At 56.0% G+C, this 21,073-nt stretch overlaps 3 protein-coding genes across 6 annotated transcripts; 1 reads left to right on the top strand and 2 right to left on the bottom strand.

The window, feature by feature from the left end:
* Positions 1 to 72: 72 nt before the first annotated feature.
* Positions 73 to 11,058, bottom strand: EML3 (EMAP like 3). Of its 2 annotated transcripts, XM_012454415.2 has the most exons (22): positions 10,720 to 11,058; positions 9,696 to 9,867; positions 9,358 to 9,615; positions 9,150 to 9,263; positions 7,900 to 7,967; positions 7,610 to 7,733; positions 7,218 to 7,388; positions 6,993 to 7,062; positions 6,796 to 6,906; positions 6,457 to 6,552; positions 5,920 to 6,075; positions 4,883 to 5,024; positions 3,940 to 4,091; positions 3,734 to 3,859; positions 3,521 to 3,652; positions 2,994 to 3,061; positions 1,971 to 2,059; positions 1,802 to 1,899; positions 1,587 to 1,674; positions 1,017 to 1,115; positions 619 to 749; positions 73 to 522 (listed from the first exon to the last, which is right to left on the bottom strand). In XM_012454415.2, the coding sequence occupies exons 1-22, from the start codon at positions 10,739 to 10,741 to the stop codon at positions 319 to 321; spliced, it is 2,691 nt and encodes an 896-aa protein (XP_012309838.2). In that variant the 5' UTR covers positions 10,742 to 11,058; the 3' UTR covers positions 73 to 318. The 2 variants fall into 2 exon arrangements, with proteins under 2 accessions (XP_012309838.2, XP_012309840.2); XM_012454417.3 differs by lacking the exons at positions 73 to 522; positions 619 to 749; positions 10,720 to 11,058 and having other exon boundaries at positions 1,031 to 1,115; positions 1,554 to 1,674; positions 9,696 to 10,642.
* Positions 11,059 to 11,377: 319 nt separating this feature from the next.
* On the top strand, positions 11,378 to 13,412 carry ROM1 (retinal outer segment membrane protein 1). The gene is made up of 3 exons (XM_012454419.2): positions 11,378 to 12,156; positions 12,546 to 12,792; positions 12,910 to 13,412. The coding sequence occupies exons 1-3, from the start codon at positions 11,567 to 11,569 to the stop codon at positions 13,126 to 13,128; spliced, it is 1,056 nt and encodes a 351-aa protein (XP_012309842.1). The 5' UTR covers positions 11,378 to 11,566; the 3' UTR covers positions 13,129 to 13,412.
* A 176-nt stretch (positions 13,413 to 13,588) lies between these two features.
* On the bottom strand, positions 13,589 to 20,860 carry B3GAT3 (beta-1,3-glucuronyltransferase 3). 3 transcript variants are annotated; one of them, XM_012454422.2, is made up of 6 exons: positions 20,731 to 20,840; positions 18,736 to 18,910; positions 14,951 to 15,311; positions 14,472 to 14,762; position 14,173; positions 13,589 to 14,089 (listed from the first exon to the last, which is right to left on the bottom strand). In XM_012454422.2, the coding sequence occupies exons 1-6, from the start codon at positions 20,810 to 20,812 to the stop codon at positions 13,998 to 14,000; spliced, it is 1,002 nt and encodes a 333-aa protein (XP_012309845.1). In that variant the 5' UTR covers positions 20,813 to 20,840; the 3' UTR covers positions 13,589 to 13,997. The 3 variants fall into 3 exon arrangements, with proteins under 3 accessions (XP_012309845.1, XP_012309844.1, XP_012309843.1); XM_012454421.3 differs by lacking the exon at position 14,173 and having other exon boundaries at positions 18,736 to 18,874; positions 20,731 to 20,860; XM_012454420.2 differs by lacking the exon at position 14,173 and having other exon boundaries at positions 20,731 to 20,859.
* Between the last annotated feature and the right edge of the window lie 213 nt (positions 20,861 to 21,073).

The raw sequence follows: 21,073 nt of genomic DNA, 5'->3' as shown, positions 1-21,073 counted from the left end.
TACCCTTTTCCTTCGTCCCCACCCCACAAGGCCCCGGAGGCGCCCAGCAGCGCCCCACAAAAGCACCGGGAGGCGACTTTGGTTCTGGTTTATTGCCCCTCAGCAGGCAGCGGGAGTCAAGGCCGGGGCTGGGGCTGCCCAGCTCAGCCAGCGGGTCTAAACAGTGTGTGCAGAGGCGCCGTTCGCGCCCTCCAGGCAAATGCGCGATCGGGAATGTCTCGAAGTCAGTCGAGGAGTCGGCTCCTGGTCTATGGGGACTAAGGCGGGGCAGGGCGGGTCGGGTCCACGCCTCCAGCCAGTTGGTCCGCCAGGCAGCGATCAAACGTCGAGGGAGGAGGCGGGGGACAGGGAGGGGGTTCGAGAGGGCGTGGCGGGCGCTGGCCCCGCGCCCCCGGCGCCCAGCACTCGCCACTGGAAGATGCTGGCGTCCTTGCCGCCCAGCGAGATGAGGTGCGAGTCGTCGTGCGTGAACCGGACGCTGGTCACGTGGCTGCCGTGGCCCCCGTACATGCGGCTCGGCGCCTGGGCAGGAGGGAAGGGAGTTGCGGTGGCGGCGGAGCCCTCGGGCCCACCCGTCCTGTCCCGCCCCACCCCGCCCGGAGGCCCCCGCGGCCTCACCTTGGCACGAGCGCATGGGTACTGGAAGAGATGCACTTTGCAGAAGTCGTCGGCCACCGCCACCACACGCTCGTTGTGGGAGCGGCACAGGGAGTTGATGTCGGTCCCATCGGAGCCGTCCGGCCACACGCCTAGCACAGCGGCCGGCCTCAGCCCGACCTCCTCCCCACTGCCACCCACAGCCCAGAGCTGCACTATTTCAGGCGCTCCGGCAGCCACGGCCACCCACTGCCGCGTTCCAGGCAAGCCTTCCGGGTCCCGAGGGCCGTGGGGGCCTCCTGGGCTGGATCTTCAGGTTTCTGGACTCCCACCCAACGACACAGGCCCAGCGTTCCGAGCCCAAACTGGGCTCCACCTTGTCCCCCACCCCTCCAGCAGGGTTCCACGCCCCTGCTCACCGTAGACGTGAAAGCCCAGCACACAGGTGTACGTAGCCCACTCCCGGTCTCGACTCTCATAGCGATTCTTCAGCTGCTTGCAGCCTCCAGCCACGTCCCCTGGGGAGAAGGAGCCGGCCCAGCTCAGCTCTCACCCTGCCCTCAGTCAGGAAGATGCCGGGGAAAGCCAGATTGGAAAGACTGGCATGAGACCCGGCGATGGCAGGTGATCTGGTCACCGTAGTAGCATCTCCCCCTCCCACTGTTCAACCCACCCTGTGTGCGTCAGTACTGAGCTCTAGCTCAAGTTCTAACAGCTTCCGTGAGTTCCTCCTCCATAGATAAGTCCTCCACACTTGCCCTGGGAAACTTTTCCCAAACTTTTCTTGGAGCATTTTTCAACTACCTCAAGTCAACAAGACATGGCGTGAAACTAGTTGGTTCAAAATCACAAAATTTCTCCTATGTACAATTCCAACTCCACATCAACCCCACCTCCACTTCCTTATCTGACAACATCTACAAGAGCCCCCTACAAATAAAACCCACTCCAATTACCCTCTTCCCACGTCCTGCTTCACTGCCACTCACAGTAAAGAATCTCATAGTCCCCAGAATTGGACATGATGAAATTCCCATCCTTGGACCAGTCAAGATGAGTGATGAAGCTGGAGTGACCCTAGGAGCAAAGGTCAAGAGTTTTAAAGTGTCCCATCCATTTCCCACCCCAGAGCCCCCTTGATGCATCAGAACCCTGTGAGTTTCCCAGCTGTTATCATGCCCACCATACACCCCAACTTCCTCACCATACAGCGGCCAAAGCGGCTGGATTTGGCACCATCACTGGAAACACTATAGATGTAGATCACGTTGTCATGGGAACCAATGGCCAGGTACAACCCATCTGCAAATACAGTCACTCAGAAAGGGAAGGGGCAGGGACCCCTGTGAGTCCAGGGTAGGGGTGGCTCCCACCTGGGCTGTATCGGACCACTGAGAGCTGCTCATTGCCATCGATGACATCAGACACAATTTCTCTGGTCTCTGTGTCCAAAACCAACCACCTGGAAGGGAGGGAAGTAGAGGCAGATAGGAAGGCGAAAAGGCAGGATGTGGGGAGACCCCCAGGGAGGCCACCCTGGGCAGGCTTGGGGGTGGCAAATCAAAGAAACTCAGAGATACACACAGAAAGACTGATAAGACTGATGTAGAAGACAGGTCACAACTGCATTCTTTTTTTTTAGTTTTCTCTCTTTCTTTTCTTTTTTTTTTTTTTTTGAGACAGAGTCTCTCACTCTATCACTCAGGCTGGAGTGTGGTAGCAAGATCTCACTGCAACCTCCACCTCCTGGGTTCAAGTCATTCTCATGTCAGCCTCCTGAGTAGCTGGAATTACAGGTGTGCACTACCATGCCCAACTAATTTTTTATTTTTATTTTTAGTAGAGATGAGGTTTCACCACGTTAGCCAGGCTGGTCTTGAACTCCTGACTTCAAGTGATCCGCCCACCTCTGCTCCCAAAGTGCTAGGATTACATGCATGAGCCATCGCGCTCTGCCACCACTGCATTCTTATGCTGAGACATGAGAAGGAGCTAAGTGCAGATAAAGACTGAGGGGCTTCTAATGCCATCTAAAAAGGAATCAGAAACTACAGACCAGGGGCCGACTACAAAGGCCCTGTGCAGGCTGTAAGCCTGTCACTCCCCAGTGTTTGTCTCCCCTATGCCCCTCCCATTCCCACAGCTTCTCTATCCTGGGCTGCCGCCTCCTCCACTCCCAGGCTTGGAGGAGACAGTGGTTGGGGGAGGGGGAGAAACGATTACCATCAGGGAGGAGGGGAGCCCGGGCGGCAGGGGCTGCAGGGAGAGGCACGGAGAAGTGCCAAGGCACAGTTGGCTCCTGGGCAGAGGTGGTCACTCTTTCCAACTCCCCCAGTACCAGGAACCCTTCCCAGACCTCCCTGCTTTCCCTTCTGGGAGTCCTGGCTCCCTCTCACCTCCCTGTGTTCAGTCCTACAGCCACAACTGCCCCACTCGGGTGGAAGTCAGCACAGAGACCAGTCTCCTGGGAGAGGGGAGAAGGCGAATTTAAGAAGATGCCTTTCTAGTGAGGGAACCAGAATGGACCCCTTGTCCTCCTGATAACTTCAAAGCCGCTTACTCCCAAGGAGAAGATGGGAAGAGAGGAAAGGGATGCCTGGGTGTCACTGAACCTAAACAGGCAGTGATACCAAAATATTCAACCGCAGAACTGAGACCAACAGCTGTGCTGGAGATTAACCATTTAGATGCTGGACCAAGAGAAAGTCTGAGGGGTTCCGGGGGTGGCGGGGAGTGAGGCGGTATTAGAAGCATCAGCTTTTACCAATCAGTACAGAAGAATTAATATTTGAGTAGCCAGTGCAGCCCTACCAGTACAAACTAGCTGCCTCTGGAAGGCAGGAGGAAGGTGCTAGGGAAAGAGTGGCGGCCACGGGAGTCCTGGTAGGGGTGGTATGGGGGATCCAGGGACATAGGGCTCTACCTTGAGGTCGATGCTCCAGGCCAGCGCGTGGCTCTCCCCATCCCACAGGCAGAGCTGCCGGTCATGGCCGCAGGTGAGGAAGCGGTTCTGGGAGGGGTGTGTGCAGAGCCCCCAGAGCTCATCAGTGTGGCCCTGCAGCAGAGCATGACTGTCACTCCTGCCCCTCTCTCACACCCCTTTGCCCCCTCCTTACCTGAGCCCTTAACCCCCAACCTGGATTACAGGGGAGAAGCCCTGGGCCAGATCTCCCCTCAGCAACGCATTCTTCGTGGTTCCCACCAGCAGCTCAGAGCCAGGCCCTTCAGCAATGGCTCGCACGGCCCCAAAGTGTTCAGGAATCTGCAGTGATGGCAGGATGTCAAGAGCCCACTGACCATTGCTCTTACCCCTCGCTCCCTTGACCCCAGCCCAGCCCTCACCTCAGCTTCCTGGAGGGCCACCAACCCAGGCCCCCATTGTACCAGCCGGCGGTCCCGCCCGCCACCACTCAGCACTGTCCCGTCCCGCCGAAGACACAAGGCGAAGATGGAGCCTTCATGAGCGTGAGCCTGGGCCACAATCCCATAGGTCTCTGTTGGCAAAGCCCCAAGTAGGTCATGTTTTTGGGGTAGAGGGGAGTGAGAAACAGGGCCAGCTTTGGCTGGCACAATAGAGTAAGAACTCCCAGCCAAGGAATGCACTCACTACTATCTCTCATCCTCATATTGCCAACAGATCTGTTATTCTCCCCATTTTACAAACAGGACGACTGAGACTCAAAGAAGTGAGGTAACTTCCTAAAGCCCAGACAACTAATGGCAAAACTGGAATTTGAGCCTGAGATCTGGCAAGCCCAAAGCTCCAGCCCTTTCTCCTTTGCTGTGCTGCCCACACCCTTCTAGACCGGCCCCCACAGAGAACTATCAACTCTCAAGGTGAAAAGATGGGAAACCTCGCCGGGCACAGCGGCTCACGCCTGTAATCCCAGCACTTTGGGAGGCCGAGGCAGCCTGAGGTTGGGAGTTCGAGACCAGCCTGGGGTCTTGGAATCTGAAGGGCTCTGCCTGGATTCAAGTTCAAGGCCAGCCTGGCCAACATGCTAAAACCCCATCTCTACTAAAAATACAAAAATTAGCCGGGCGTGGTGGTGTGTGCCTGTACTCCTGGCTACTTGGGAGGCTGAGGAGAGAGGATCGCTTGAACCTGGGAGGCAGAGGTTGTGGTGAACTGAGATCGTGCGACTGCACCCCAGCCTAAGCAACAGTGTAAGGCTCTGTCTCCAAAAAAAAAAAAAAAAAAAGAGGGGAATGGAAAACCCTCTCCTCTGTTCCAACAGACCCTCTGGAATACTAGACTTCCCAGATGCTACCCCCAGCCACATACCTTTGGCCCCACCCCTGCCTGGGGTCTTGGAATCTGAAGGGCTCCGCCCCCAGGTGAGAATGTTCCCCTCTGAGTCCCCAGTGAGAATGTCTCCATCCGGAAGGAACACAAAGCAAGGGATAAATTTGGGTTTCTTGTATTTCTAGGGTGAGGGGAGAGCAGAGAGCAGAGGTCAAAGGGGAAGGCAAAGATTAAAAGTCACAGGGCAGGCCAGGTGCAATGGCTCATGCCTGTAATCCCAGCACTTTGGGAAGCCAGGGCAGTCAGGTCACCTGAGGCCAGACATGAGACATGGTGAAATCCCGTCTCTACTGAAAATACAAAATTTAGCTGGGCGTGCTGGTAGGTGCCTGTAATCCCAGCTACTTGGGAGGCTGAGGCAGAAGAATAATTGCCTGAACCCAGGAGACAGAGGTTGCAGTGAGCCAAGATTGAGATTGTGTCACTGCACTCCAGCCTGGGCAATAGAGCAAGACACTGTCTCAAAAAAAAAAAAAGCCAGGTGTGGTGAATCACACCTGTAATCCCAGAACTTTGGGAGGCCAAGGTGGGGGGATCACGAGATCAGGAGTTCGAGACCAGCCTGGCCAACATGATGAAACCCTGTCTCTACTAAAAATACAAAAATTAGCCAGGCATGGTGGCATGCATCTGTAATCCCAGCTACTCGAGAAGCTGAGGCAAGATAATTGCTTGAACCCGGGAGGTAGAGGTTGCAGGCAGCCAAGATCCCGCCATTGCACTCCAGCCTGGGCAACAAGAGCAAGATTCTATCTCAAAAAAAAAAAAAAAAAAAAGGCCAGCTGGGCACGGTGGCTCACACCTGTAATCCTAGCACTTTGGGAGGCCAAGGTGGGTGGATCACCTGCAGTCAGGAGTTCAAGACCAGCCTGGCCATCATGGTGAAACCCCATCTTAAAAAAAAAAAGGTCACAGGGCAGGTGGGGGTTAGGGAACCTTAGGGTCTACAGTTCTCAGCCCGGTACTTCCTCTTCCACTCTGCCCTCCCCATCATCTTCTACTGATCCATGCCTCACCCCAAAGACTCCCTGTTTCCGTGTAAGGGTCCCGTTCCCAGGAACCCCTATTCCACCACTCCAGTTCCAGAAATGGACGTGAGATTTCCCACTGGTGACGATGCAGCTGCTGTCACGAGGGTTGAAGCCAACGGCCAGGACTGAGTCATTTGTACTCTGAAGGGAAGACACTAGATTCAGCCACCCCAAGCCCTGAGTACTTTTCTTCTATTTGACTCTCCTCAATTGTATCATCATGACAGCTGGCTGGCAGAAGTCCAGAAACCCCAGGACAACCCTTCTTTCAAGAGCCTGGTCCCCTAAGAGCACTATTCCCTGTCAATCATAATTAATCACCCTAATACCTAATACATTATCCTTCATGAGGTCAGAACCCATATCACAAATGAAGAAACTAAGGCTCAGAGAAGCTAGAAGATTTGTCTCACGTGACCCAGCCAAAAAGGAAGGAAATGTATGGGTGAGTCTGGAGCTTTCTGTACTCCACCACTCCCACCCCCAACCTCAGAGCCCCTCCAAGGCACGTGAACTCCTCACCTTGATCTCAGCCAGCTTCATTCCCCGGCTGCAGTCCCACACCGACAGCATGTGCTCATTGGAATCATCCACCACACAAAGAAAGGCACCCTGATCCTTAAGAAAGGTGACACATGGGAGGGGCAGAGTGAGCCCTGGAGGTCCAGGGGTTCATGGTCATTAGGTTAGGAGGTACCATCACAGATGGAGAGGGCAGGAGGACTTGACACATGTCCCTTTCCCAAGAGAACCAGCTGGGTGGGGTTCAGGAAGGCCAGAACTTCCAAGGCTTCCTGGTGACGTGCAAGAGTGGGGTTCCTAGGCAAGAATGGGGGTCTAGAGGCTTCGGGGCCAGCTCACCGCAGCTGAAAAGGCCAGAGCCCCAACACCCCGCTCGAAGGCCCCCAGTCCAATCTCCTGCAGTTTCAGCAGCGTCTCCGAGTCCCAGATGTGAACCACAGGCTGCAGGGGCTGGTGGAGGAGGAAGAGTCACGGGCGTAAAGAAAAGCTGGGCTGCAATTACCGCGTGTCTGCCTGCTCCTCAGCTTTGGCCTTACCTTTCCGTCCTTATCCACTCCAGCTGTCTGTCCCGAGGCTACCCGAATACCATCAGGGTGAACAGCAAGGCTAAGGCGGGGGGAGACACTCTAGGGAAAGGGTCTCTCCAGACCATCCAAGACACTTTCTCCAAGCTTGCAGACCAGCAAGGCAACTCTTCCCTCCTGCTCCTCCACCCTCCCAGACCCTCTTCCTGCCAAGCCCACCATCCCCAGGCTCCTCACCATCTAACGCAGTCTGTGTGCCCCCGGTAATGTCTCTGGCCACCACCTCCAGGACCCCCTGGGCCTCCTCCAGGCCGATACAGCACCACCACACAGGCGATAAAGTAGACCACCTCCCCAGAGCGCAGCACAAACAGATTAGAGCGGGAGTCACGACCCCTGTACCCATAACTAGGGTGGAGATCACAGTCAAGGAAAGGGTTAGATCAAGGGCAGGAGGAGGAAGGGGGGAAAAAGACAGAGCTTCTGGCTGGCAGTGCCTGGGGAAGAATAATGGCAGGAGAGGATTTAGAAGGCTGCTTGTCCCCATAGACCCAGGAGAAAACTGTAAAGGGAAGAGGGGTCCCAAGGTGGGAAAGGTGGTTCCTATGGGACTGGATGGGGCAGGATACACCCAGTCAAGGCTGAGGGTCTCTGGCGGTGGACCGCTGGGCAGCTCCTCAAGGCTGCGGATGCCAGATGGGATGTACATGGTAATGGGGCGACCTCGAAGGAACATCTTCACTGAGATGCCTTCTACAGAGAAAAGGGGTGGTGTCAACTACCACCCACAGCCCCCCTTCCAGGAAAGACAGAGCAGAACTCTACCCACCACACCTCACAGCCCAAAATAGCTCCTGGGGCTACAGCCCAAATCCTAACCCTGCCATCCAAGTTTTTCTCTTTGTCCCTCTGTACATACCCAAATTATAATTGCTCCTCCGAGATCCAGGGCCCCCGGGGCTGGAGAGAGGGTCTTTTCCCCCACGGCTATTGGGAAGAGAGAAAGCACAGGGATTGGGGTCAGGTCCCAAGACCTAAGAGGGGGACAGGCAGGACACAAGAAAGGAGGTCACTGCAGAAACCACAGTCACCTCTGCAAGCCTGTAGTTTGCTTCATGAGCATCAGGGCCCTAGAACAGACGGAGACTTTAGTTCCATTTAAGAGATGAGAAGATTGAGGCTGAAGGGGCTGAGCGCACAGCACAAGGCCACAAAACTTGGAAGAGGCAGTGCAGGGTGCCAGAGCCCTTTCTCTCCTCCAGACTACCAGGCCTCGGTCTTATTCTGTCGCCCAGGCTGGAGAGCAATGGCGCAATCTTGCTCACTGCAACCTCCACCTCCTGGGTTCAAGCAATTCTCCTGCCTCAGCCGCCCCAGCAGCTGGATTATAGGTACACACCACCAGGCCTCACTATTGACCCTTTCCTCTCCCCATCTGTAAAATGGGACCAAAGGGAGTCCAGAATGTACACCAGCCCCGCCTCTCAGGAATGCGGGAGGTAAGCAAGAAAGTCCACATCTCTCCAGAGATCCCTGTGATTAGATAACAGTAAGGTGATACTATCTTTTCAGAGAATAAAGCACAGGCCAAGGACAGGGCTAGAATGCACATTCGAGTGTCCTAGAGCCCATACAAACTCTGAGGCAACTACGTTCGGCCAGCAGGACGTCCCCTTGCCCTCTAGAAGTAAGTATTAATAGATTGGTACTTGGTAGATCCAGCGGAAAGAGGGCTGAAGCTCTAGGGACAGCCATCCATGAAAGTCATGGGAGCTTCTAGAAAAGCCTCTTGGGATCGCGGAAGGTGTGCTGTGATGTAGTGGAAAGGGTAGGGGAACTGGAGTCAGGAAAAGTTAGGTTCAAATCCTGACTCTAGTTGTGTGACCCCAGGCAAATGACTTACCCTCTCTGAGCCTGCTTCCTCACCTGTGCAATGGACAGCATGAGACCACCTCCCCCCCAAGGATGTTGTAGGGACTGACTGGAATGGAGGAGGTCGAGGGTTTCGCACAGTGCCCAGTACCCAGCAGGCGCCCCAGGAGTACTTGTTTCTTTCTTCCTGTTGGGCAATGAGGTCCCCCCACCCCACCCAGGGATGTGAGGTGAGGGATGTGGAAAGTCAAGAGCCTGCCCCTGGGGCGGGGTGGGTTGAAGGGAGGCCTCACACACCTCTCTGTGCTCCCGGTCCGCACTAACAGGTTGGCAGAGGAAATTGCCTTCCTGGAGAGCTTCTGCCGAGGCCGCTCTGAGGGGGATGAGGAGGAGGAAGAATTTCTTCGGGGCCTGGTGGGGGTACAGTGAAGGTCATTCCCTCCAATTGCACTCTGAAATCCCACCACCTCTCCCAGCTTCCACCACGAGGCCACAGGACACCTACGTGTCAGCATGCTGTGGGGGCTGCAAGGGCCTGAGGATCCCCGGGGGGCCGGGGGAGCCAGCACCACTGCTGCTGCTGCCCCCTCCTTCAGATTGGGTCCCACTGGGCTCTTCGCTAGCTCCCTGAGGGGCTGAGGGTCCATTGCTCAGGCCAGGGGGTCCAGGGGATGACTTGAGCTCCACCTCTGTCTCCGTCTGGGTGCCTCGGCTCACCAAGGAGGGGGTGCACGTGGGTGGCAGTCCTGGGGGTGCTGCAAGACTGCCGGAGAGATGGTGAATTAAACTGAAGCCCCAGAGGCCCCAGGGAGGAGGAAAAAGGGGGTGTGCTGACATGCATACCTGTCCCCTGGAGGAGCTGGTGTGCCAGATTCCTGCAGGGAGGAGGGGGGCACCTGCAGCCGCAGCAGGCGAAGGGCTTCTGCCAGGGCTGCCTTAACCAGCTCCATCTCCTGCTCCTGCACCCGAAGCCGCCGGCTCAGAGACTGCAGGGCCTCCCGAGCAGAGCCCTCACCTGGGAAAAGGGCAAGAAGTACTCAGAATGTACCCATCACCTGAGGAAAGCATAGAGGGGATTCTGTCCCCCCACAACGTTCCATATGTCCAGCAGGACCGCTCTTTCAAGCAGCCCCAGCTTTGGATGCTCGTCCAGACGGGAGGAGACGGTGGTAGAGGATCAAGGGCCTCCTTCTGGCAGGGCAGGCGAGAAAGCTGGCAAAGCTCCCTTCCTGCTGCCGTCTCAGCCTCCGCAAAGACTGGGAGTACCATGGAGTATGGGGCGGGGTGGGGGGGATATGGAGTACTGCCGAGGAACGTGGGAGCCACAGAGAGAGGCACCGCACTGGTGAGGGGAGGGACGGCAGCCCTCCCTCCCTCCCCACGCGCCCACAGCAAGCTCAGGTCTCCAGCGAAACAGGAGTAACTGAGCGGGGGGACTCCGGGAGAGAGGACGGGGCACGGGAATGGAGTCATACTGGGGACCCAGGGTACAGGAAAACAGATACAGGGTGACAGGAGAGGGGTTTGGGTGGTGAGCAGAGTCACAGTGAAGGTCTCAGGGAACAGTGGGGGTTAGAAGGAAAAAGACCTGAAATACCAGGAGAAGAGGCCCGGAGTAACGTAGGGAGCAGAGAAACATCGAGGGGTCTGGAGTTACGTGGGGGGTAGAATGACGCTGGAGAAGCCCGAAGTGACAGCAAGACCCGAGTAACTAGGGAGGGCGACCGGAGGAACTGTGAAGGATGCTCGGAGCCCCTGGGCAGAGGAGCACGCGGGGACGCCTCCAGACAGCCGTCCAGCTCTGGCAGAGCCCGACGGGCCGGGCGCTCCGGGAAGGGGCACGCCGCCCGCCCCGCCCCGTACTCACCGGGCCCCGCGGCCCCGTCCATCCGGCCCCCGGGTTGCTCCGAGCGGCGGCGGCGGAGGAGGCGTCTAAGCCGCGGGGGCCACGGCCGGGGAGAGGGGAAGGGGAAGCACCCCGGGGCGCGCGCGAAGGGCGCCGTACCACCACCCCGCGGGGGCGCTGTCGGGCGCGGGGAAGGAGCCTGGAGAGGGCGCTGTGGGCCCGGGGCCACAGTCTCCGGACCCCCCGGGCCCTCGGACTCTCCCGGGGCCGCTCTCGGCTCCCGGGGGTGGGGTGGCGGGGCCGTCCGGGGCCACAGCGCCGCAGCACAAACAGGCGCCGGACGCGGAGCCGCCAGGAAGCGCGGGAGGGGGGGCGGGCCCGAGGGGGGGGCCGGGCCGCTTAGTAACCCCTCCCTGTCCGGGCTTCACCGCTCAGTACGGGGGCGGGGCCAGCCGGCTGACCCCCCCGGACTGCTCGCGGCCTCCGGCTCCAGGCCCTTCCCGGATCCCCGCCCCCGGATTCCCAGGGGACGCGTGAGGAAGCGCCTGCCCCGAGGTCTCCGCCCCCCAGCCCCGAGCCCCTCAGGGCTGAGCGGACCAGCTCCACCACTTCCGCGAGGGGCAGGGGCGGGGTCACAAAACGGGCCCTCGGCCTAGGGGCGGAGCTTCTCCTAAGGGGCAAGGCCGAGGCATCCTGTATTGGGGCAGACAGGGCCGCGAGTTATTAAGGCTGAGGCTGGGAGGATGCTCAGGGTATTGGGGTCAGGGTGGCATTAGCTCAGCTCAAGCCGGGCCAGGCTGACTCAGCATCCTGCCCCAGCCAGCTTCCATCCCCGACAGCCCTGCACTTCCTTGGGCAGAGATGGGAGATGGCGCCGGTGTTGCCCCTGGTGCTGCCCCTGCAGCCCCGCATCCGCCTGGCACAAGGGCTCTGGCTCCTCTCCTGGCTACTGGCACTGGCCAGTGGCCTCATCCTCCTCTGTAGCGGGCACCTCCTGGTCCAGCTGCGGCACCTTAGCACCTTCCTGGCTCCCTCCTGTCAGTTCCCTGCCCTGCCCCAGGCTGCCCTGGCAGCGGGTGCGGTGGCTCTGGGCACAGGACTAGTGGGTGCAGGAGCCAGCCGGGCAAGTCTGAATGCAGCTCTATACCCTCCTTGGAGAGGGGTCCTGGGCCCACTGCTGGTGGCTGGCACAGCTGGTGGTGGGGGGCTCCTGGTCCTCGCCCTTGGCCTAGCCCTGGCTTTGCCTGGGAGTCTGGATGAGGCGCTGGAGGAGGGCCTGGGGACTGCCTTGGCTCACTACAGGGACACAGAGGTGCCTGGGCACTGTGAGGACAAAAAGCTGGTGGATGAGCTACAGCTGAGGTACCACTGCTGCGGGCGCCACGGCTACAAGGATTGGTTTGGGGTCCAGTGGGTCAGCAGCCGTTACTTGGACCCCAGTGACCAGGACGTGGTTGAGTGAGTGATTTGCTTCTCCCTTCCTCCTCCTCCTCCTCCTTAGCCAGGCTCCCTCCTGCTGCCTTGAAACCTCACCTGGCCCAGAGAGGCAATAAGTAGAGCACAGTAGCAGTAAGGCGGGTTACAGCTCTGCTACGTATTAGCTGTGAAACCCAGGCATGTTACCAAACCACCCTGGGCCCATTCCTTCACCTGTAAAATGGAGATAATAGTACCTATCTGATAGAGTCGTTGTGAAGATAAAGTGAATTATGCTTGGCTGGCACATAAGCCAGCAGTCAGTAAATGTTTTACCATCCTTTTTCCCTTCTCAAACACCTGTGTCCCTCACCTCCTCCCCCAGGCCTCTATCTCCAGACATCCTAAACCCTCTGTCCCTCTGTTTGCAGCCGGATTCAGAGCAATGTGGAAGGCCTATACCTGACTGATGGAGTCCCTTTCTCCTGCTGCAACCCCCACTCACCCCGGCCTTGCCTGCAAAACCGTCTTTCAGACTCCTACGCCCACCCCCTGTTTGATCCCCGACAACCCAACCAAAACCTCTGGGCCCAAGGATGCCATGAGGTGCTGCTGGAGCACTTGCAGGATTTGGCAGGCACACTGGGTAGCATGCTGGCTGTCACCTTCCTACTGCAGGTGAGTCAGCAAAGCATCTGAGGCCTCCTCCCACCTGGGACTCCTCCCTGCCTCCAACGCTGGGCCTCCTGGAAAACGCTGACTCTCTCTGACTCTTTCCCCTTGCTTCCCCCACAGGCTTTGGTGATCCTCGGCCTGCGGTACCTGCAAACAGCACTGGAGGGGCTTGGAGGGGTCATTGATGGGGAAGGAGAGACCCAGGGCTATCTCTTTCCCAGTGGGCTGAAAGAGATGCTGAAAATGGCATGGCTACAGGGATGGGTTGCTCGCAGGCCAGCACCTGAGGAGGCCCCACCAGGAGAGGCACCTCCCAAGGAGGATCTATCTGAGGCCTAGGGGCCTGGAGCTTGGGATGGGGAAGAGGGAGGGATGGACAAGTCTGGAAACCTCACAACTCCTTACCAAGGCTCCAGGTTGGGGAGGGGAATCCTGGAATTAGAAGGGTTAACGATAGTCAGTGAGCTGGACTGGGGTAAGAAAGAAAACCAGATATCCTAGGGCCTCGCCCTTGTAGCCAGAACCACCAGGGAACAACCACCAAGAACAGAGTGATGGGAAAGTGACATGGGAAGGCCTGGAAATGGATTCTGGTACAAACTCAATAAAGTTTTTGGATGGAAGCAACTGCTTTTTCTTTCAAGGGGATGAGGGCCTGGGAGAACTGATTTCTGTCTGATGGAGCAGCCAGGACTCCAAAGTTTGGACCCTGGCTCGACCTGTGCAGAACAGGAGCCCACATCTGTAAGGATCAGAAAGCGACAACCCGATGTAAGAAGGAAAGGAAAACAAGAGGCCCTCCAGGTTGAGATTCTTTATTCTGGAGGTAGGAAGGGATCAGCATGCTCAGGTGGGGAGGGTCCAGCCCAGCTCCTCCAGCCCCCCAGTGCATGCCCAGCCCCAATAAGCTACCCAGTTACTCAGCTGCCCTCCCTCTTGAGTCCGTCTGTCCTTCTACTCCACCCTAGACAGGGTTGACCTGGCTCAATACAAGGGCTGCTTGTCCCCAGCCTGTGGGCAGTGCCACATGGCAGGACGGGGGAGGGGCAAAGCAGCAGGGCCATGCCGTGGGCCTGGAGGGGCAGAGGGGCCACTTCTGGCTCTGAAGGGTCAGGATTTGGAAAGCCACATCCTGGGCAGGCCTGGGACCCAGTCCCATGAGGTCTGTGCATGAAAAGAGGTGGGAGTTGGGGTGGGGCCATCACACCTCAACTGCTGGGTCTGAGCCCCGGCCCTGCCGCTGCAGCTGCTCCTCCTGCTTCATCTTGGGCTTCTCTGTCCGTGTATGCCACACCAGTACCTGTGCCAGGAGGGAAGCAGTGAGAGCCAGGCCCAGCGGCAGCGAGGCCTCTGGGGCCCTCAGCCTGGAATGGATTCTCTAACCCTCTCCACATATTCAAAGTGTAAAGGGCAGGGTGGAGGAAGACTTAGTGTGTCTAAAATGGGGCCTTATTCCTTCATTCTCTCTGTGCCACGTGGGTTCCCAGGACTCAGGGACGGAGTGGCAGCAGACCACTTTCCCTCCCTGGTTCCCAGCTTCCCCTTCAGTAGAGTCAGCAAGGCTGATCAGAGATCTGGAAAGTCCCTCCTGGTTAAACCACCCATTCCCAGGGTCTCACTGCACCTCCCCAAAACCTGTCCGTCCCAGAGCCAGGTTTCTGTGCCCGCCTCCATTCCCTTACCCGAGTGCAGTTGGCAGCCCGTGGCTCCAGGTCCTTGGGATCCACAAGGTGGCTCAGAATACTGCTCTCCAGGTGGCCCCGGGGAGCGGTGGAATCAAACTGGGCATTGGGTTTAGCCAACAGCAAGGGCAAGGCCACAGCAAATCCAGCCATATCCACAGGGAAGGGCCTGTTGGGCTCCCACGCTGTGTGGAAGCCCACAACCCGGCCATCCTGGACCTGAGGGCCCTCAAATCGCAGGCCGCCCACCAGCCCCACAGGCCACACTGAGACACCACGGGTCCAGCGCATCTATCGGAGGTTGGAGAGAAGAAACAGAGGAGTGGTCCGGGGAAGGGAGCAGCAGCAGGAGCCACCTGGCTCACTCTGCCCACTGCTTCCAGCCTCTCACCCAGCAGCCAACGGCAACACTGCTAACCAAGGTAATGAATGAAGCTGGCCACATCTGGCCTCTTGCCCATCCCCATCCTCGTGCTCACCTCCTCAAACAGTTCCCGGCTGTAGGTGTTGTCATCATCAGCAAAGTACACAACTCCCTGGGTCCCTGGTGGTGGTGGGTCCTTCTCCCCACCCACAGCTCCCCCTCTGCCCCGGAGCCAGTCCAGGGCCTTGTTCCGCTGCTCTACACCACGGGGATGAACCCAGCCAGGCTCGCCCTCCCGAAGTCGCTGGGCTTTGGGTGTGAGGACCACCAGGTGTGTGAAGAGAAGGCCAGAGGCAGCCAGCAGCCCTGAGACCAGTGGGGTGGGACCCTCAGCGTCCTCCACCAGCAGCCAATGTAGCCGGGGCACCAGGCTCAGTGTCTGGGATAGCCGTACCAGCTCTGCCTTCTGTACCAGCCTGCAGGGGAGAGATGCAGTGCGAGAGAAAAGGGTAGGCACCATTTGCCCACTCCAGCTAGGGCAGACAGCTTCACCTGGGCCACCGCCTGTATCAACCGTGGTCTGTCCCAACCAATGCCTAAACTCCCTCTTTCTTGCCTGTCAACTTCATGCTAACACTCACCTGCCCTGTTCTTCCAGTTTATGTCCATCCCTCACCTCAACCCCAGAGCTCTGGCTATGGGAGACCATAAATTAAGGGCACAGGGCCAGGTGCGATGGCTCACACCTGTAATCCCAGCACTTTGGGAGGCCGAGGCAGGTGAATCACCTGAGGTCACGGTTTCAAGACCAGCCTGCACAACGTGGCGAAACCCCACCTCTACAAAAATACAAAAAATTAGTCGGGTGTGGTGGCAGATGCCTATAATCCCACTACTTGGGAGGTTGAGGCAGGAGAATTGCTTGATTGAACCCCGGAGGCAGAGGTTGCAGTGAGTCAACATCATACCACTGCACTCCAGCCTGGGCGACAAAAGCAAAACTCTTTCTCAAAAGAAAAAAAAATAGGCACAGCCTTTGGAATCAGGTAGATCTAGTTCTGAAATCCAGTTTTGTAACTTACTAGGTGAGACAACTTGGGAAAATGGATCAATCTCCCTGAGCCTCAGTTTCTTCAACTGTAAAATGGGAATAACAATACTTTATAACAATGTTGTTTTAAAGATTAAGAGCCAGGCAAGGTGGCTCACACCTGTAATCCCAGCACTTTGGGAGTGAGGCAGGCGGATCACCTGAAGTCAGGAGTTTGAGACCAGCCTAGTCAACATGGTGAAACCCCATCTCTACTAAAAATACAAAAATTAGCTGGGCATGGTGGCAAGCACCTGTAGTCACATCTACTCAGAAGGTTGCGACAGGAGAATCATTTGAACCTGGGAGGCGGAGGTTGTAGTCAGCAGAGATCATACCACTGTATTCCTGCCTAGGCAACAGAGTGAAGCTCTGTCTCAAAAAGAAAAAAAGGCTGGGTGAAGTGGCTCACGCCTGTAATCCCAGCACTTTGGGAGGCGAGGTGGGAATCATCTGAGGTCAGGAATTCCAGACCAGCCTGGCCAACATAGTGAAACCCTGTCTCTACTAAAAATACAAAAAAAAAGTTAGCTGGGTGTGGTGGTATGCGCCTGTAATCCCAGCTACTCAGGAGCTGAGGCAGGAGAATCACGTGAACTCGGGAGGCAGAGGTTGCAGTGAGCCAAGATCTTGCCATTGCACTCCAACCTGGGCGACAGTCCGAGACTCCATCTCAAAAAAAAAAACTAAAGATTTAATAAGATAATGACTTTCTAAAATACCAGTAGAACAGGTTCTTTTCCTTCTGCACTGGGTTTCCAGAGAGAAGGATTTATTTTAGGGGACCCCTAGGTTCATTCCTCTCCAGAACTTAGCAAACCAGGAGGCTGGGCGCAGTGGCTCACACCTGTAATCCTAGCACTTTGGGAGGCCAAGGTGGGCGGATCACAAGGTTAGGAGTTCAAGACCAGCCTGGCCAATATGGTGAAACCCTGTCTCTACTAATAATTAAAAAATTAGCCTGGTATGGTGGTACACACCTGTAATCCCAGCTACTCAGGAGGCTGAGGCAGACGAATCACTTGAACCTGGGAGGTGGAGGTTGCAGTGAGCTGAGATTGCGCCACTGCACTCCAGCCTGGGCAACAGAGCAAGACTCCCTCTTGGGGCGGGGCCAGGGTGTATGGAAAGAACAAACCAGGAATGTGGAACGTGGGGTTTGGCCTCTTCTGTGCTTCTTTATCCTTCAGATCTACCTGCCTGCCTCAAGGCTGGTGGTGTTTACGTGTATGTGTGCATGTCACAGGTGGGGTCTAGAGCTGCCTGTGCCTGAATGGGACGGCTATCTGATTCCCAGATGTGTTAACACCCCTATGGCTACAGATCCAAAACCACATTCCCCAATTGGTTTTGTCAGTAAAACCAATTACGTTTTGATTCAAAACAAAAACAAATGTAAATCATTAAACACAGTGTCTGGTGGAGAGTGAACAAAACTGGCCAGGTGCGGTGGCTCACACCTGTAATCCCAGCACTTTGGGACGCCAAGGTAGGCAGATCACGAGGTCAAGAGTTCGAGACCAGCTTGGCCAATATGGTGAAACCCCATCTCTACTAAAAATACGAAAATTAGCTGGGTGTGGTGGCATGCGCCCGTAGTCCCAGCTGCTTGGGAGATTGAGGCAGAAAAATCACTTGAACTCAGGAGGCAGAGGTTGCAGTGAGCCGAGATTGCACAACTGCACTCCAGTCTGGGTGATAAAGCGAGACTCCGACTCAAAAAGGAAAAAAAAAGAGTAAACACACTGTAAGTAACACCTGGTAAAACTATTTCTGGACCCTAGTATGACTATCAGGCCAAACGCTTTCAGCGTTTTTTTTTTTTTTTTGGTCTAATGGAGTAAAAGCAGATTCAGCTTTTTTTTTTTTTTTGAGATGGGGCTCTCTCTCTCTCTCTCTCTCTCTCTCGCCCAAGCTGTGTGATCTCCACTCACTGCAACCTCTGCCTCCCAGCCTCAAGCAATCTTCTCGCCTCAGCCTCCAGAGTAGCTGGCATTACAGGCATGCACCACTACATTCAGCTAATTTTTGTATTTAAAAAATTTTTTTTTTTTTTTTTTTGGTAGAGACAGAGTTTCACCATGTTGCCTAGGCTGGTCTCAAACTCCTGAGCTCAGGCATTCCACCAGCCTTGGGCTCCCAAAGTGCTGGAATTATAGGTGTGAGCCACTGCGCTCCGCCAAGCACTTTCAACTTTAACCAGGGGTTTTTAACTTTCTCAACAAAGGGTCCCTAAGGAAAGAGAGTTAATTCGCTGCCAAGCTCAAAATTTCTTTGAAATTGATTGTTCTATTTTATAATTTGGCAGGAATTTTGTATTTTCCTTCTAGAAAAAGAACTTTTTTTCTTTTTCTTGTTTTTTTGAGACAGAATTTCAAAAAAACTGGAGTGTGATGGTGCAAACTTGGCTCACTGCAACCTCTGCCTCACGAGTTCAAGCAATTCTCCTGCCTCAGCCTCCCAAGTAGCTGGGATCACAGGCATGCACCACCATGCCCAGCTGATTTTATATTATTAGTAGAGACAGGGTTTTGCCATGTTGGCCAGGCTGGTCTCGAACTCCTGACCTCAGGTGATCCACCCGCCTTGGCCTCCCAAAGTGCTGGGATTATATAAGTGAGCTACTGTGCCCGGCCTGAAAACGAACTATTTTCCCACAAATCTTTGAGTATAGATATGGTTCATTTTTCCTGTCTTTGGCATGCTATAGTTTGAGAAACATCTCCCAGCCCAGTGCCTCCCCAAACTCCTCATCATCAACTCCAACTTCTTAGATAACGCAGACCTCTTGGATGCACCAGAGCCCATACCTGGCGTAGGTGGGGGTAACAACATAGATAGTAGGCAGGGCCTCGGGTTCAGGGGGCTGGGCAGGGGCAGGGGGTGGCCTTCGGAGCTCTGCTTGCAGCTGGGAAATCCTCAGATCCTTCTGCCGAAGCTGCTCCGCTGCTGCCCGAAGGGGAGGAAGGCAGTCACATGGCTGGCCTGGTCCCAGAAAGCATCAGTGGGGAGAGGGTGGAGGCAGAGAACCACAGAATGTTCAGCATCCCAAAGGGCCATGATCTTCTCATTAATTCCTAGTCAATGCAGAATCCCCTTATTACTTCCCTAGTAGCCCTTTTCTATACCTCTGGTGTAGGGACCTCACTGCCTCAAGCAGCAGACCCTCTCCATCTTTTTTTTGAGACAGAGTCTTGCTCTGTTGCCAGGCGCCAGGTTGGAGTGCAGTGGCACGATCTTGGCTCACTGCGACCTCCGCCTCCCAGGTTCAAGTAATTCTCCTGCCTCAGCCTCCTGAGTAGCTGGGACTACAGGTGCATGCCACCACGCCCAGCTAATTTTTGTATTTTTAGAAGAGACGGGATTTCACCATGTTGGCCAGGATGGTCTCGATCTCTTGACCTTGTGATCCGCCTGCCTCAGCCTCTCAAAGTGCTGGGATTACAGGCGTGAGCCACCGTGCCCGGCCGACCCTCTCCATCTTTAATAAATTCCATTGTTACAATTTTATGTTGGATATTGAACTGATTCCATCATTTCTACCCGCTGGCCCTAATTTTGCCTCCTGGACTCATAACAAATAAGCTGATGTCCTTATCAGGACAGTTTTTCAGGTCCAAGGTGCTAACCATTACACAACAGAACCCCCTTTAGGACAGTCTTTCAAATACCTGAGGATAATGCAGTGGTACTGTCCCTAAATCCTTGCATAAGGGGCAGGGTTCAATCCATTCCCTTGGCTGTGTGACCAAAGACTCATTGTTAAATTCATTTATTCCATTGTAGGATAAATATTTATTGAATAGTCTTCCTAGGAGGCACTGCCTTAGGTGCTGGGTATACAGCAGGGAACAACAAGACAGACACAGTCCCTCCCCTCAAGGAGCTTTCAGTTTAGTGGAGGAAGCAAACACTAAGCCAAGAAACAAATTAGCGCCGGGAGCGGTGGCTCACGCCTGTAATCCCAGCACTTTGGGAGGCCGAGGCGGGTGGATCACGAGGTCAAGAGATCGAGACCCTCCTGGTCAACATGGTGAAACCCCGTCTCTACTAAAAATACAAAAAATTAGCTGAGCATGGTGGCGCGTGCCTGTAGTCCCAGCTACTCAGGAGGCTGAGGCAGGAGAATTGCTTGAACCCAGGAGGCGGAGGTTGCGGTGAGCCAAGATCGCGCCATTGCACTCCTGCCTGGGTAACAAAAGCAAAACTCCGTCTCAAAAAAAAAAAAGAAAAGAAAAAAAAAGAAACAAATTAATAAAATTATTACAAACTGTGATGAGGCCATGAAGAAAATAATCAGGATAGAGAATAAAAGGGAATGGAATAAGAACGGTAACTTTAGCTACGGTGTTCAGGGAAGGCCTCTCTGAGGAGGTGACATTTGAGCTAAGACCTGAAGGATGAGTAAGAGGCAGCTAGGGAAGAGCTGGAAAAAAAGCACCCCACGCAGACGGAACAAGTTAAGCACTTGAGAGAGCAATGAGCGTGGGGTTTTCGAGAAACTGTCAGCAAGCTAGTCAGGCTGGAACAGAGCGAGGGAGAGGGATGGGAAATGGGGTTGGAGAGGCGCACGGCAGCAGGATCATGCGGGGCCTTGCAGGCTCTGGGAAGGAATCTGGATTACATCCGAGGTGCTGCGGCCAGCCGCGGTGCGTTCTATAGAGGGGAGTGCCCCTGCAGCCGCAGAGCTGTCCGGAGGGCCGAGCGGGATGAATGGTGTTTGCCGGGGATTCATCCCCAGGGCGGGATGCACGGCGGCGGGCGCCCTCGGCCGGCCCGCCGCACCCCCGCCCCGCCCCGCTCACCGAGCTGTACCAGCGCGTAGAGGAGGCCGGCGATCGACACCAGGAAGTAGGCGAGAAACACGTTCTTCAGCTTCAGCTTCATGGCCACGCCGCGGCCGGCGCCCGAGCAGGCGGGGTCTGGAGGGGACTAGGGGTTCCCGCCCCAACCCCCGGCGCCTGCCTGCAGGCCCCGCCCCTGCAGCAGCTCCGCCCTGCGTCCCGCCTTCCTCACACTACCCTACCAACTCTAGGCTAGGACTGGCAGCTCCGCCCGGGCCCGCTTCCGGTCATCTGTGCCCCCTCGTAGACCTGATTTCCGGTCCCATAGCCAGGTTCCTGGAACCACGGGGCGGTGACGCCATAT

Source organism: Aotus nancymaae, unplaced genomic scaffold, assembly GCF_030222135.1.
Source record: "Aotus nancymaae isolate 86718 unplaced genomic scaffold, 86718_ANA_hifiasm-v0.15.2.pri h1tg000059l, whole genome shotgun sequence".
NCBI classification, from domain to species: Eukaryota; Metazoa; Chordata; class Mammalia; order Primates; family Aotidae; genus Aotus; species Aotus nancymaae.
The sequence above is the reverse complement of the archived record's forward strand: the minus strand, read 5'-3'. Positions and strand labels throughout refer to the sequence as shown.

Excerpts from the sequence above, each read along its gene's own strand:
- ROM1 (XM_012454419.2), top strand. The coding sequence starts at position 11,567 with ATGGCGCCGGTGTTGCCCCTGGTGCTGCCCCTGCAGCCCCGCATCCGC. Across the intron at positions 12,157-12,545 it reads AGTGACCAGGACGTGGTTGA|CCGGATTCAGAGCAATGTGG; the intron begins GTGAGTGATTTG and ends CTCTGTTTGCAG. Across the intron at positions 12,793-12,909 it reads CTGTCACCTTCCTACTGCAG|GCTTTGGTGATCCTCGGCCT; the intron begins GTGAGTCAGCAA and ends CTTCCCCCACAG.
- B3GAT3 (XM_012454420.2), bottom strand. The coding sequence starts at position 20,812 with ATGAAGCTGAAGCTGAAGAACGTGTTTCTCGCCTACTTCCTGGTGTCG. Across the intron at positions 18,911-20,730 it reads CTACGCGCTGGTACAGCTCG|GCCAGCCATGTGACTGCCTT; the intron begins GTGAGCGGGGCG and ends TTCTGGGACCAG. Across the intron at positions 14,090-14,471 it reads GGGCTGCCAACTGCACTCGG|GTACTGGTGTGGCATACACG; the intron begins GTAAGGGAATGG and ends CTCCTGGCACAG.
- EML3 (XM_012454415.2), bottom strand. The coding sequence starts at position 10,741 with ATGGACGGGGCCGCGGGGCCCG. Across the intron at positions 7,063-7,217 it reads CACACAGACTGCGTTAGATG|CCTTGCTGTTCACCCTGATG; the intron begins GTGAGGAGCCTG and ends CCCCCGCCTTAG. Across the intron at positions 1,900-1,970 it reads AGTGGTCCGATACAGCCCAG|ATGGGTTGTACCTGGCCATT; the intron begins GTGGGAGCCACC and ends CTGTATTTGCAG.